The following is a 12259-nucleotide window of genomic DNA, read 5'->3' on the forward strand; positions in this document are numbered from 1 at the left end:
TTTTATTTTCTGAAAAATCAAGAAGAAGTTCACCTTACCAAAGAGCCTTGAAAGAAGGAACTTACAGTAGAGGTCAGATGAAATAACCAACCTAAATTTTACATTCAGTAAATGTACGTTTAAAGTGTAGAAGTAATTGTGTTGCATTATTTTGTATATAAAATATTAAGGTAATAGCGTATAGGTTCTTAAGTCTTGGGAATGTCTCATTGTTATTTATTTAAACTGCAACACCATCTTTCTCTCTGGTCTGTTATCGTGTTTAGCTTGCGTTAGCAGTAGCTAATCTCCCTCTGTCAACAGTCTCTGCAATTACCCAGCACTCCTTTGAAACGTATGACCTGTCTCTGGCCTTGGCGTGCAGTGTGTGTGGCTGCTAGTCGTCTGTCGGACTTCATTAATTGTAACTAGCTTTCTGTCCGACCTGTCGGTAGTGTAACTGGGAGCTGTCGCAGCTGAGCCGAGCCACCATGCTGACATGTAGAGCTGTATGGAAGAAGCTTGCACCTCTGGCCAGAGCCTCGTCTACTGTATGCCGACAGAACGTGAGGAGAGCAGGTAGGTGAACTTAATGGTTACCCTAACCCTCTGGATAAAGGGTTAGCTGCCCTTTATCCAGATCTGAATGAACTTCTAATAAATGTATGCTTTGATTCATTATTAAACCGCTCTGTGTGCAGGCTTGCTAGGTTTGTGTTTTTACCTAGCCCGACCTTTATGTTCTCTACGAAGCTAACTAGCTAATCAGCAAATGTTGACGCTGCCTTTTCAGATGCATTAGTAATGATTAATGCAGTTGGTCATAGATAGATGTAGAGTATTTACTGGGGCCGCGTGCAGCCTATCAATAATCATGGGTTTGATGTGTCTGCAGTGTTTCTCTGACAGGTGTTGCACCATTTTCTGAGACCACCCATCTGATTGTTGCCATGATCACATGCACTGACTCTTATCTAAAGGATTAAATTCTCGCCCCCCATTGTGAGACTGTGAAGGGATAAGCACAGGCACCAACCTGACCTTCAGCAGCATGCAAGACTGTTCTAGTAGTTCATCAGAAGTGTGGGCTATTTTTAATTAGCCTAATTTTCCATCCATATAGGTTTCTGGTTTCTCTACATTTTAAGAAATATCAAGACAATATTCATCTTTGCAAAGTGGATTGTTAATGGTCCATTTTATTTGTACACATCCATATTTGGATACTTTTCATATGCATAGTTTCCAAATGAAGTCGTGCTAAAACAAGGCCCATTGAAGAACGAGGTTATACTACTAGATTAAAAGTAGGTAACAGCTGACATTAATTTTAACTATAGGATCTGATTGACTTGTAAAGTGTCCTGATTTAACATTTGTTGTGAATTAGCACTGTGAGAAACTGAATAGAAAAGGAGATATTTTTACCATTACAAACTGTGGCAGATGGCATTCTGCTGTGAAACATAAAGACGTTCAGACTGCATTCAGTTTGGAATAAAACAATTAATAAAGCACAACTTATTCTAAGTTGGGAACTGGAATGGACAAAAAAAAAAAAAAAAAAGCTGTCTCTCAGCTGAATCTTGCACGGCTCAGTAAGATTTACAGCAGTAGCAGTAAATCTACAATAGAGCTGCAAAGGAATAGAGGAAAGCTCCTTTAAGTGCTAAAGTTGAACTCAACCCCAAGTTGCCTTGTGACCAGTCAGTGTATGAATGTGTGCATTTTTTCTAGAGCTGTTGGGTGAATGTGGCTTAGTGTAAAATGGTTTGGGGGAAATTACTATAAGAACTGAAAAAGGTCTCAGCCATAAATCATAAATAACATGCAACTCATAATGTGACCAGTAGTACAGAAGGATAAAGTTATCGGTAAGCAACAAGCTGTTGAATTAATTGATATATAAGATTTTCCCACACTCATGAATTTTAAGACCTATAAGAAAGCATTAATTAACAGTAACTCTAGAGGGGCTGCAGAGATCTTCTGCTCAGGTGGGAGATTATTTCCACTTTTCAGCAATAATTTGTGCAGTCAGATAAAGGCGTCGTTAGAAGAAAACCATAAGAAGTCAATTTTTAAAGCTTAACAGAAGCCAATGTATGTTCACAGGTGTCCGGTCTGTCAAAACTCCAATTGACTTTTTAAATGGGGGTGTTTCTCTTTCTAAATCATCACATTCGTAAAATAATGGTCCAAGTCATTTTTGGAAAGAAAGAGGTGGTGATTATTTTTACTTTTATTTTTTTCCCCCAAAATTACTTTTGGCAAAAAAAAAGGACTTTGGCCATTATTTTTTAGGAAGGTGACAATTTGAGATCAGATGTATAAATGAAGTTTTTCCAATGATCTTTTTCAGGGTGGAACAATGCCAGAACGCCTCTGTTTGTGCCTTTGGCGCACATGTCCACAGGGCCGGTGGGTGGAGGCGGAGACAACCTCAAATACGCCCTCCTAGTTGGAGCAGCCTTTGTCGGTGGCTTAACATACGTGAGTAGGAACATTCCCAATACATTACTGAATTTCTCCAATGCATTTCAATGCTATACAATCAATTTTTGTTTGTATGTAAGTTGAAATATTATTATTTAGATTTTTTTTTCTCCCCCCCAGGCTGTCATTACTCTAAAGGGAGACCAGGAAAGATATCTGGAGCGGATGACAGAAATTACCTCCAGAAAACATAAATCAGCCTCACAGATCCATACAGAACCTCCAGGTGAGCTCAGTCATGTTGTTTTCCTTTAAAGAGAAATGTCTAGGAGTGTATCTGTACTTAAAAATGCCTACTTTTGATTCCTTGTGTTTTCGCTGCTGAAGCCATGATGATAGAGTACTTTGAGGCAGTGATGTCTATAGCTACTGCCAGAACTTTGAGCGGCCATCATTTGACCATTGTTTTGATTGGACAGTTTATTCATAGCTTGATCTGATTTGGTGTAAAAGCAGCTGACTCTGCAGTACTCAGTTCAGCTTCCTCTTTACTGCTATGAAAACCAGATATTTTCAGTAATAGTGATATATTTAAGTTTACTAAATATCTCTCTCCATATGCTCTCTCCTGAGCGTATGGAGAAAATAATAAACATACACAATGTCTCTTGACATTGTGTATGTCAAAAGACGATGTCCATTTTCAAGGGACATTGTGTATTTTATCATTCTCTCCTTACACTCAGTCTAAGTCTACAGTGATTGGTGTTTATAAGTGTGTTTGTTTGTTGCTCAGCTTCAAGTTTTGAGACAAAACTTGAAGCCGCCGCTGCGCCTGATGCTGAAACAGCGGCCCCCAGTGAAGCTGCAGAACCACCCCCAGGTCAGCTGCCTGCTTTTTACTCTAGCCAACCACATACGTGTTTTGTTATGCTTCCTGTACAAACCGTAGCTTGGGCATGAAACCACTAGCATGCCATATTTGTATCCTGGATACAATCACCTTATTGTAGTCTGTAATCAGATTCTTAGAAAGTTCCTGCATGAACCTTGACGATATTTTAGCGGCGTGTGCATTTTTATGTAACATTGTTTACAGTTTCACTGCATCCTTTGGAAACCAGCTCACCAGTGCCACTTCTGTTTTCTTCCTCTCTACTCTGTTTCAATACTTTTTGTTTTATTGGCTAGTACATTTGTGAAGTTTAATCTGCCCTCATAGAAAATTACTACGATAGCCTTTATTTGGTGTTTTAACTTATTTTTGGATTTTACGCTACATCTCCCAGTTGTTGAATGCTCCCACCATAAAACATGGGTCGTCCCTTCTCCATTACTACCGAGTAGCTCAAATTCTTAGCCAATTTCATGTATTGCTTTCGCAGTAGATGAGCCACTGGCAGAAACCTCAGCAGAAGAGGCAGCAGCTCCACTCACTGATGCTGGAGTTGAGGAGGGTAAGACTGAGAAGAAAAGCAAAATTTATTGTGTGGTGACCGATAAATATTAGCCAGAAAACTGAAAGGCTACAACTCGCAGATTACTGCGAGTTGTAGGCCACGCCCCTTTGGTTCCCCAAACCCCAGCTGTGTGTTCTGAAAGCTCACGCAGTGTGATTTCTATGGGTCATTTAGTGTGATGGAAAGGGACTGAGGGATTGGTTACTGTAGTTTTCAGAACCGGCTACAAAACTGTGAATTGAAGCTAAGATCCACATCCAAAAACCCCGTTTTGAGTTTGGTTTAAGATTGGGTTGTACTAACGAAACGCTCCAAAGCAGAACCAACCTTAATCATAAATTCTAAAGCATTTTAATCATTCTTAATCTTGATCATTTTTTTTCTTTTTCTTCTCTTGCAAATTTATAAAGTTTTTCAAAGTTTTATTCCATCACTATATGGTTGTTAGCTTAATGAGACCATGAACTGATTATTTCCTTTCTTATCTCTTTCTGACCAGCTGCAGACTCCAAACCTTCGTTGCCCTCACACGCCCCCTACCTCCTGATTGGTGGAGGTACAGCGTCTTTTGCAGCTGCCCGATCTATTCGAGCCAGAGACCCTGGTGCCAAGGTTAGTCAGGCTTCTTCTCATTTGTCTTAACGTAGAAAATATTCATTCTATATTTTTAGAGGTTATTTTTTCTAAGCTTTGATATATTTTTTGTTGTTGCTGCAGGTACTGATTGTAACTGATGAGCCAGACCTTCCGTACATGAGGCCGCCTCTTTCTAAGGAGCTGTGGTTCTCTGACGACCCCAGTGTAACAGAAACTCTGCGTTTCAAACAGTGGAACGGGAAGGAAAGGAGGTGGGTTCCTAGTCTTTTCAGGCAACCTCAAGTTATTTAAAAATGTTTTTTAAACTGTTGTTTTGAATATTTGTCGAATTTCTCCATCTTTCCATTTTCAAACTTGTAGTTTGTTTACTTTAGTCTGAATTTAACTACTAACTTTTTTTTTTAGCACAGAGAAAACTTCAACCAATTAAAACCTGTTTCCACAAACTACACTAGAGCATATAGTCTGTTTTTTTTAGCTGGATGTGAAAAAATATTAATAAAAAATCTGTACTTTTGGTGAGCTTTATATTTTGGGTCACTTGCCTTTAAGGCCCTGTCTGCAAATAATATATTTGAGCAGTTGGGCTGACATCCATGTATAAACTTGATGTAGATTTCAGCTGACAAACTTATAAGCTCAGAAAACATGATGGGGGGGAAAGTGTGCTCATAAACAAATAAGAAGAAGAGCAAATAAAATGTGGTCACAAATTATATAATGACAATTTTCAACAACGGTACCTGTCCTCATAATGTATGGCTCTAGAATCTACACTAGTCAAAGGGTTTCAGATGAAAGTTTTATATATTCACAAATTCAAATTAATACAATAAAGCACATATTTAAGCACCCACTGCAGATCAGAAATGGGTTTCTCTAGTGTTCAGTTTACAATCCAGGAATGAACAGCAGAGGGCGCCAAAAGTCAGGCGCTATGTTGCAGGCAGTAGCTGGACTGTCGGTCACAACAATGAGAGAAGGTCACCAGACTGGAGGGATTCCTTCATAAATATTACTGGGACCTGTTGGGTGGAGGCTGCGCTTTTCTCCCTACTTGCAAAACTATTCAAGACCACAGCTTCCACATTGTGTTTTGTTTTTTTGTTCTTTTAATTTTTTTAACTGCAAGTTCACTAAGTTAATCTTTAAGATTTATGCAGTTTTCAGAGTTGTTTGGTTTTAAGTTGTAACCAGCTTGTCGGATTTATTAGACAACCAGCAGCATTACCCTCAAATGCTTTAAACACCAGTTTGACCAATTAGTTTGAAAACTAATTATATATTTAGTTTGCTATTGAGCTGCCTCAGGCAGATTATCATTGAATATTTGCAGCACCAAGTACGTTATTATTAAGACAACAATGATCTTGAAAATGGTGCCTCATTGGTTTGGTGTTGATCTCCCTCCCTGCAAGCCTCCTTTATGCCTAGTGACCTTCATTTTGTTTTGACTGACTGTTGGATGCTTCAGCTACTGGCTGGTCTAGATGTCCTCTGATTGTAAATCAAATCATTTCCTTGACAATCAGCTGAAAAGACCAAGGTGGAAGATTTTTTTCCAGGTGTTTGCCAGTTTTCAAAGGGATATTGGCATTTATTGTATCAGCATTTCTTTTCATATTTGAGAGCTATACATTTTCAACACTGCTGTGTTTATTTGACAGTATCTACTTCCAGCCGCCTTCGTTTTACATCGATGCAAAAGAGCTGAGCAGTGCTGAAAACGGAGGAGTGGCTGTTCTGACTGGCAGGAAGGTTGGTTTATAGATTTAGTTGATACAAAAGCACAACAATGTTTTAGTTTAGCATGCTTTATATTGAAATACCGAATTTTATGTGTTTTAGGTGGTTCATATGGATGTCAGAGGAAACAAAGTCAAACTTGACGATGACATGGAGATTTCATATGACAAGTGCCTAATTGCTACAGGTAAGCTGTGATATTACAGACCGTAGTTAATAGAAATGTGAGAGATTCTAATTTAGACTTTTTGTCTTCAGGTGGGGTCCCAAGGAATCTCCAGGTAATCGAAAGAGCTGGAGAGGAAGTGATGAAGAGGACAACTGTTTTCCGCAAGGTTAGAGTTTCACCACTAGGTGGCGTCAGATTGAGTAGAAGTTAAATTTCTCAAAAGTAGAACGGCTCACAGTTACAGTATGTAGATGTGCAAAGTGGGTAGAGAGAGACACTCTGCAAAAGATTTCAATGAAACGTGGTTCTAAATATTATAAATACATTACTTGGTTCAAATTCTGTAAAAATAAAAATCTTCTATTAAACACCTTTTGCTCTCCTGTTGTTAATAAAATAAATCAACAGAATAGTAGGGAGTATTTTTAACTGCACATGCATCTTTTGCTACAAATGATTGCACGCATGCTAAAGGGTTGCTATGTTATTGCATTTTAGGCAGTACAATTTTTATTTTTCAAAAAAGTAATTGAATTATTTCCTTATTTGCATCTTTTAATGTAATTCTTATACTGTATAGAAAAAGCTTTAGTGGCAAAATGCAAAATGTGCCAATATTTAAATGCAATTCATTTTCAGAATGATTGATTGCAATAATTGATAGTTGCAGCCCAATATACATATTTATTTTCATGGTAAAAATAACGTAGCGTCAAAATGTACTCCATTAAACTCCAAGTAAAAACAGACAGATTGTTACTTTGAAGTATGTTGAGTTTTTCAGTCTTATAAAGATCCTAAAACGTCTGAAGTGAGATGTTTTACTTGCAGATTGACGACTTTAAATCCCTGGACAAAGTTTCAAGAGACACGCAGTCCATCACCATCATAGGAGGCGGATTCTTGGGCAGCGAGCTGGCCTGCGCGCTTGGCAGGAGATGTAAGACCTCTTGACAAGCTGGGAAAGTTTCAAGATGAATCAAGCTGATAGTTCGATGTAACAGAACAAACCGTTTTGCTTGTGTGTCAATCATCTTCCTGTTTTTCAGCAACAGAGTCCGGATTAGAGGTGATTCAAATGTTCCCAGAGAAGGGCAACATGGGCAAGGTGCTGCCTGAGTATCTGAGCAACTGGACAACAGAAAAAGTCAAGAAAGGTACACCTTGAGTGACACGGGCGATATCAATGGGATTTCTCTTGATTTCTTTCATTGTTTCTCTGTGTGTGCGTCCGGTTAGAGGGTGTAAAGGTCATCAGGGAAGCGGTGGTCAAATCCGTGTCCTACAAAGATGATAAACTGGAAATCAAACTCAAGGATGGAAGAGTGGTAGGTTCACATTTCAACCAAATTGAACTTTGTCCAATGCACCAGATGGAATTATCAGGCACAAATTATGTTGATTTTTAACCTTTCAGGTAAGAACGGATCACATTGTCGCAGCCGTCGGCTTGGAGCCCAACGTTGACCTCGCCAAGTCTGGTGGTCTAGAGGTGGACTCGGACTTTGGTGGCTATCGGGTCAACGCAGAGCTGCAGGCCAGGTCCAATATCTGGGTGGTAAGTAAAAATCCTGTTTCTGAATATAGATCATGTTTAGGATTTTTATATGTGTTGCAAATGTTGTGTATTATGTTATGTGATCACAGTGCCCCTTCTGCTCAGATAAGTCCTGGGTTCATGTTGCAGCAGAGAGAAGCAGCTCTGTCATGTGTTCCTCTGAAAGAATGAAATCTTTGGCTATAAGTGTTGATAGAAGAAATGAGAAACAGGCATAAAGTTATTATATGAATGTGACAAAAAACAAATTAAATTCCTCCATTTCCAGTTGAAAAATCTTTTTTTCTTTGTTCTTTTTTAAATAATTCTTTGTCGTTGGATCATCTTTTGCTCTGCAGCTTATTTGACCAGATTTGAATTTGACTAGATCTTTATGCACCACAATGTTGGATTAAAAAGAAAAGTGAATTTGAGTGCTCCTCATATCCTGCGTTATGAACAGAATTGACTAGGAACTGGTCACATTTACTCGGTTACATTTATTATGAGGTATTGCTACTCTTGAGTAAAGTTTCTGGACACTTTACCCTTTGTGAATAACTCCACAGAATGAAGAACAAGCTTGTTTAAACCAAATATTCACCAGACACACACCTGCAGTTTTTTCTTAAATTTCAAGTTTTATTTTGAAAGAAATTTATTTCGGAAAAAGAAATTGCTTGATTTTGTTATTTACACAAATTATTTTCAGTTTGGTCCTTAAAATGTCAACATTTCCACATAACTTTACATTTTGGTCCGTCTGTAATTTTTAAATATTAAATGATTTCTGTTTTGATCAGTTACTCTGTACTTGAGTAAGCGTAATACTTTTCACTTTTACATTGAGTAAAAACATGTTGAAGTATTGCTGCTCTTTCTCAAGTACAATGTTTGGTTACTCCACCCACCTCTGATTATCAACTAACGTTATTGGTCTGTAATGTGCAAAGTGCTCAGTCGTGTTTGTTTCACATTAGGCTGGAGATGCGGCCTGTTTCTATGACATCAGGTTGGGCCGGAGGCGGGTGGAGCACCACGACCACGCCGTCGTCAGCGGGAGGCTTGCAGGAGAGAACATGACGGGAGCCAACAAACCTTATTGGCATCAGTCTATGTTTTGGTCAGTGGTGGGAAGTAACAATGTACAAATACTTTGTTGCTGTACTTAAATACAATTTTCCTGTATCTGTACTTTACTTAAGTAGATTTAATCATTTTTAATGATGACTTTGGAGTAAACTTGAAAACTCTTAGTTTCTTCCTTTGAGGCGGATGTGAAACAGTTTTCTCTGAGCTGAGCGTTTCGTCCCTTTCCGCAGGAGCGACCTGGGACCCGATGTCGGCTATGAGGCTATTGGGATTGTTGACAGCAGCCTGCCGACTGTAGGAGTGTTTGCCAAAGCCACTGCCAAGGACACACCCAGAGCTGCTACTGAGGAGTCAGGTAGGCGTACTCAGTGTTTTAATATAGTTAATGATCCCATATTTAGTTTTTGTCTTGCTGGTGTGCTGCATTGGGTTTGTGTGAAATGTCTGCACATTTGCAGCATAGGAAACTGTGCATTTAATGAGAGAAGCTACAGTAAATGCATGTATGAAGAGATAGTATATGGAAATATTTACATTTACTGAGACGCACAAATCATGTAGATGATCAGAAGATAGAAGCAAACAAAAATTGCCAATTTGGTTAACACCTATTGTCTTAGAATAAAAAAGAAAATTCAAGAGGTGGGCATTTATTGTATAGTTTATCATTCATTGTGGATTTTTTCTTATAACAATTTTGATTTATTGTTGTCACAATACATTTCAGTTATTGATTGGAAAATTAAAAACATCGTTAGTTGATTGTGCTATAAAATGGCACCATGTGGCTGGAAAATACATAATGCTGCCCCTTTAAAAAAACACAAATAAAGTGGAAACATAATTACTATATTGATTCTAATTGAATAAAATCTAAAATCTGACTCTGATAAAAAATTTTATAAAAACGGTCATGTTGAAGCTTCCTCTATGATCATGCTCCAGGTACCGGGATCCGCTCAGAAAGCGAAACAGAGGACACGGCTACCAGCGCGGTGGCCCCGGCGGCGCCGGCTCCTGTCGTCGAGCACAGGGACGAATACGGGAAAGGAATCATCTTCTACCTGAGAGAGAAGGTGGTGGTGGGGATCATCCTGTGGAACGTGTTTAACAGAATGCCCATCGCAAGAAAGGTACCGCTCGGGGTTCATGGAAGAATTCAAATACGTGATGCGTTTACTGAAAGCTGTTTGTGTGGGAAAATTGTAGATCATCAAGGACGGCGAGGAGCATACGGACCTGAACGAGGTGGCCAAGCTGTTCAACATCCATGAGGACTGAGCCGCTGAACAGTCGCACTCAGGAGAGAGAGAGTTTTTCTTCATACGAATATTGAACTGTGGCAGTGATCGACTCCTTCATTAAGACACAACCACTCATGGCTACCAAATTATCACTGCAAAAAGCACAAAATCTTAAGGTTTTTTCATGTGTAGTTCCTATTGCAGATATCTTGGTACACATAACATGAGACTAAACTAACCTACAAGCAGCATACAGGAGCTTTTTTTTTTTTAAATCAAAATGTCTTATGATTGATGATAAAAGTACTAGTTCCATTCTTATTTCACTTGTTAACCCGGGAAAGTCTTGTTACAAGTAAAATAATCTGCTGGTGGATCTAGCACTTTTTTATCAATATTAGTGATTTTTTAAAATTTAAAACAAGCTCTTATATCTTGCGGAAAAGTTACTTGTAAATTAATTTAGTCTTATTTGAAGTGTAAGATATTTACACTAGAAAATAGATCAGAAAAACTTGTTAAGATTTTGTATTTTGCAGTGCGAGGATCAATGTATATTAAACTGTGGATATTTTCATATTTGGGATTTGTATCTGCTGTCTTAATTATGTTTGTTTTGATTTTTTTGGTCTATTGCCACATGACAACTCTTTGTCTTGTTTTCCTTCCCCCATTATTTGTGATCGACCCCCCCTCCCCCCCCAATCACTCACAAAGCTGAACTGTTCTCCTTCTGTGTGATCGGTGCAGCTTGTTGTGAGAGAAGCTGCAATAAAAGCTATTTTTAAATTGGACTCAACCCATTGTTTTCAGCTCTGCCTCCAGATAATGGCAGTGATGAGCAGCTGCAGTGACCTCTATCCGAAGCTGTGATTGTTTAGACTGTTGTTGCAGTCAGTGAGGTTGAACTCATCTGTCCCGAGGAGTTAGAATCATCCCCAGTTGCTTGGCAGATTGCTACTCGAAGTGATGGAAATGGCGAATGAGGAATGTCTCGGCTCTGTTAAAAACACATTTAAAAAATTTTTTTTTTATCGGAATTAGGAGCGTGGGTAATGTTAGAAATGTGATGCTTCATGAGCGTGTTTTACAGCGTGTTGAAGTTCATATTAAGTCAATCCAGCATCCAACTCCCAACAAACCGACACCAGAATAAAGCCTGGCCTAGTTTTCCCGTCTTGTCCGGGGGAAAAAATGAGCAAGCAGGCAGAAATCTTTTCCCCCTCTTCTTATTTTTTTCCCTTTCTCCCACTTTGGGCTTTTTGCTTTTTCGATGGCTCTCGTGCTTCATTTTCTCACACATCCTTGATCTCATTTGACACTGTGGGCTCCAGAACGAAGTGCACAAGGAGCTTTCAAATGTGAGGCAAACGCGTGCGGCCGTAACGTCCCATCGCGTTGCCTGATTGTAATTTTACACGAGTAAGTGGCTGGAACCGCCGCCTTCTCCTCTTCTCAACACGAGCTCCATCAGCATCTGCCTTTAAATTGTCCTGCAAAAAAAAACAAAAAAAGATGAGTAAACCGGATACTAAAGACAAATGTGGGAGAAATAAATAAGTGGATGTGTGCTTGAGCTGAAACAATAATTCACTGGAGTTATTTGGAACAAATGTTTAGCACTCATCATCAATGTTGCAATCCGTTTGTTAATTTGTGGAAGATTAATTTTATATAAAGACTTAAAAATATTTTTTTTGGTGATTTTTTTTTTTCTTCAAAACGTTTCTGGTTTTTATTGGAATTGATCTGAATCAACTACTTCATATTTGTTAAATATATAAATTATTTTTAGAATTTACTAGCCGTCTGCATATAAGTTAGACAAAATGAAATGCTGTACAGTAATTCACAAGAGTACCACAAATGTTTTATTTTTTTATATAATATAGTCATTGTTAAAAGTTCAGATAATGTAGTTGCCGCATGGTTAGCGCCTAACATAGTACATTATTTTTTTTAATTTTATTTCATGGCCCTCTTAGGTGTGTACAATTCA

At 38.6% G+C, this 12259-nt stretch overlaps 1 protein-coding gene across 2 annotated transcripts; it reads left to right on the forward strand.

The window, feature by feature from the left end:
* The first annotated feature begins 320 nt into the window (after positions 1-320).
* aifm1 (apoptosis inducing factor mitochondrion associated 1) lies at positions 321-11951 on the forward strand. 2 transcript variants are annotated; one of them, XM_044140948.1, is made up of 18 exons: positions 321-558; positions 2342-2472; positions 2596-2701; positions 3212-3298; positions 3801-3872; positions 4375-4487; positions 4593-4723; positions 6140-6230; positions 6321-6405; positions 6477-6553; positions 7219-7327; positions 7437-7544; positions 7627-7715; positions 7805-7945; positions 8905-9047; positions 9247-9371; positions 9962-10149; positions 10226-11951. In XM_044140948.1, the coding sequence occupies exons 1-18, from the start codon at positions 471-473 to the stop codon at positions 10295-10297; spliced, it is 1956 nt and encodes a 651-aa protein (XP_043996883.1). In that variant the 5' UTR covers positions 321-470; the 3' UTR covers positions 10298-11951. The 2 variants fall into 2 exon arrangements, with proteins under 2 accessions (XP_043996883.1, XP_043996884.1); XM_044140949.1 differs by having other exon boundaries at positions 3804-3872.
* The last annotated feature ends 308 nt before the right edge of the window (positions 11952-12259 follow it).

Source organism: Gambusia affinis, linkage group LG15 (assembly GCF_019740435.1).
Source record: "Gambusia affinis linkage group LG15, SWU_Gaff_1.0, whole genome shotgun sequence".
NCBI classification, from domain to species: domain Eukaryota; kingdom Metazoa; phylum Chordata; class Actinopteri; order Cyprinodontiformes; family Poeciliidae; genus Gambusia; species Gambusia affinis.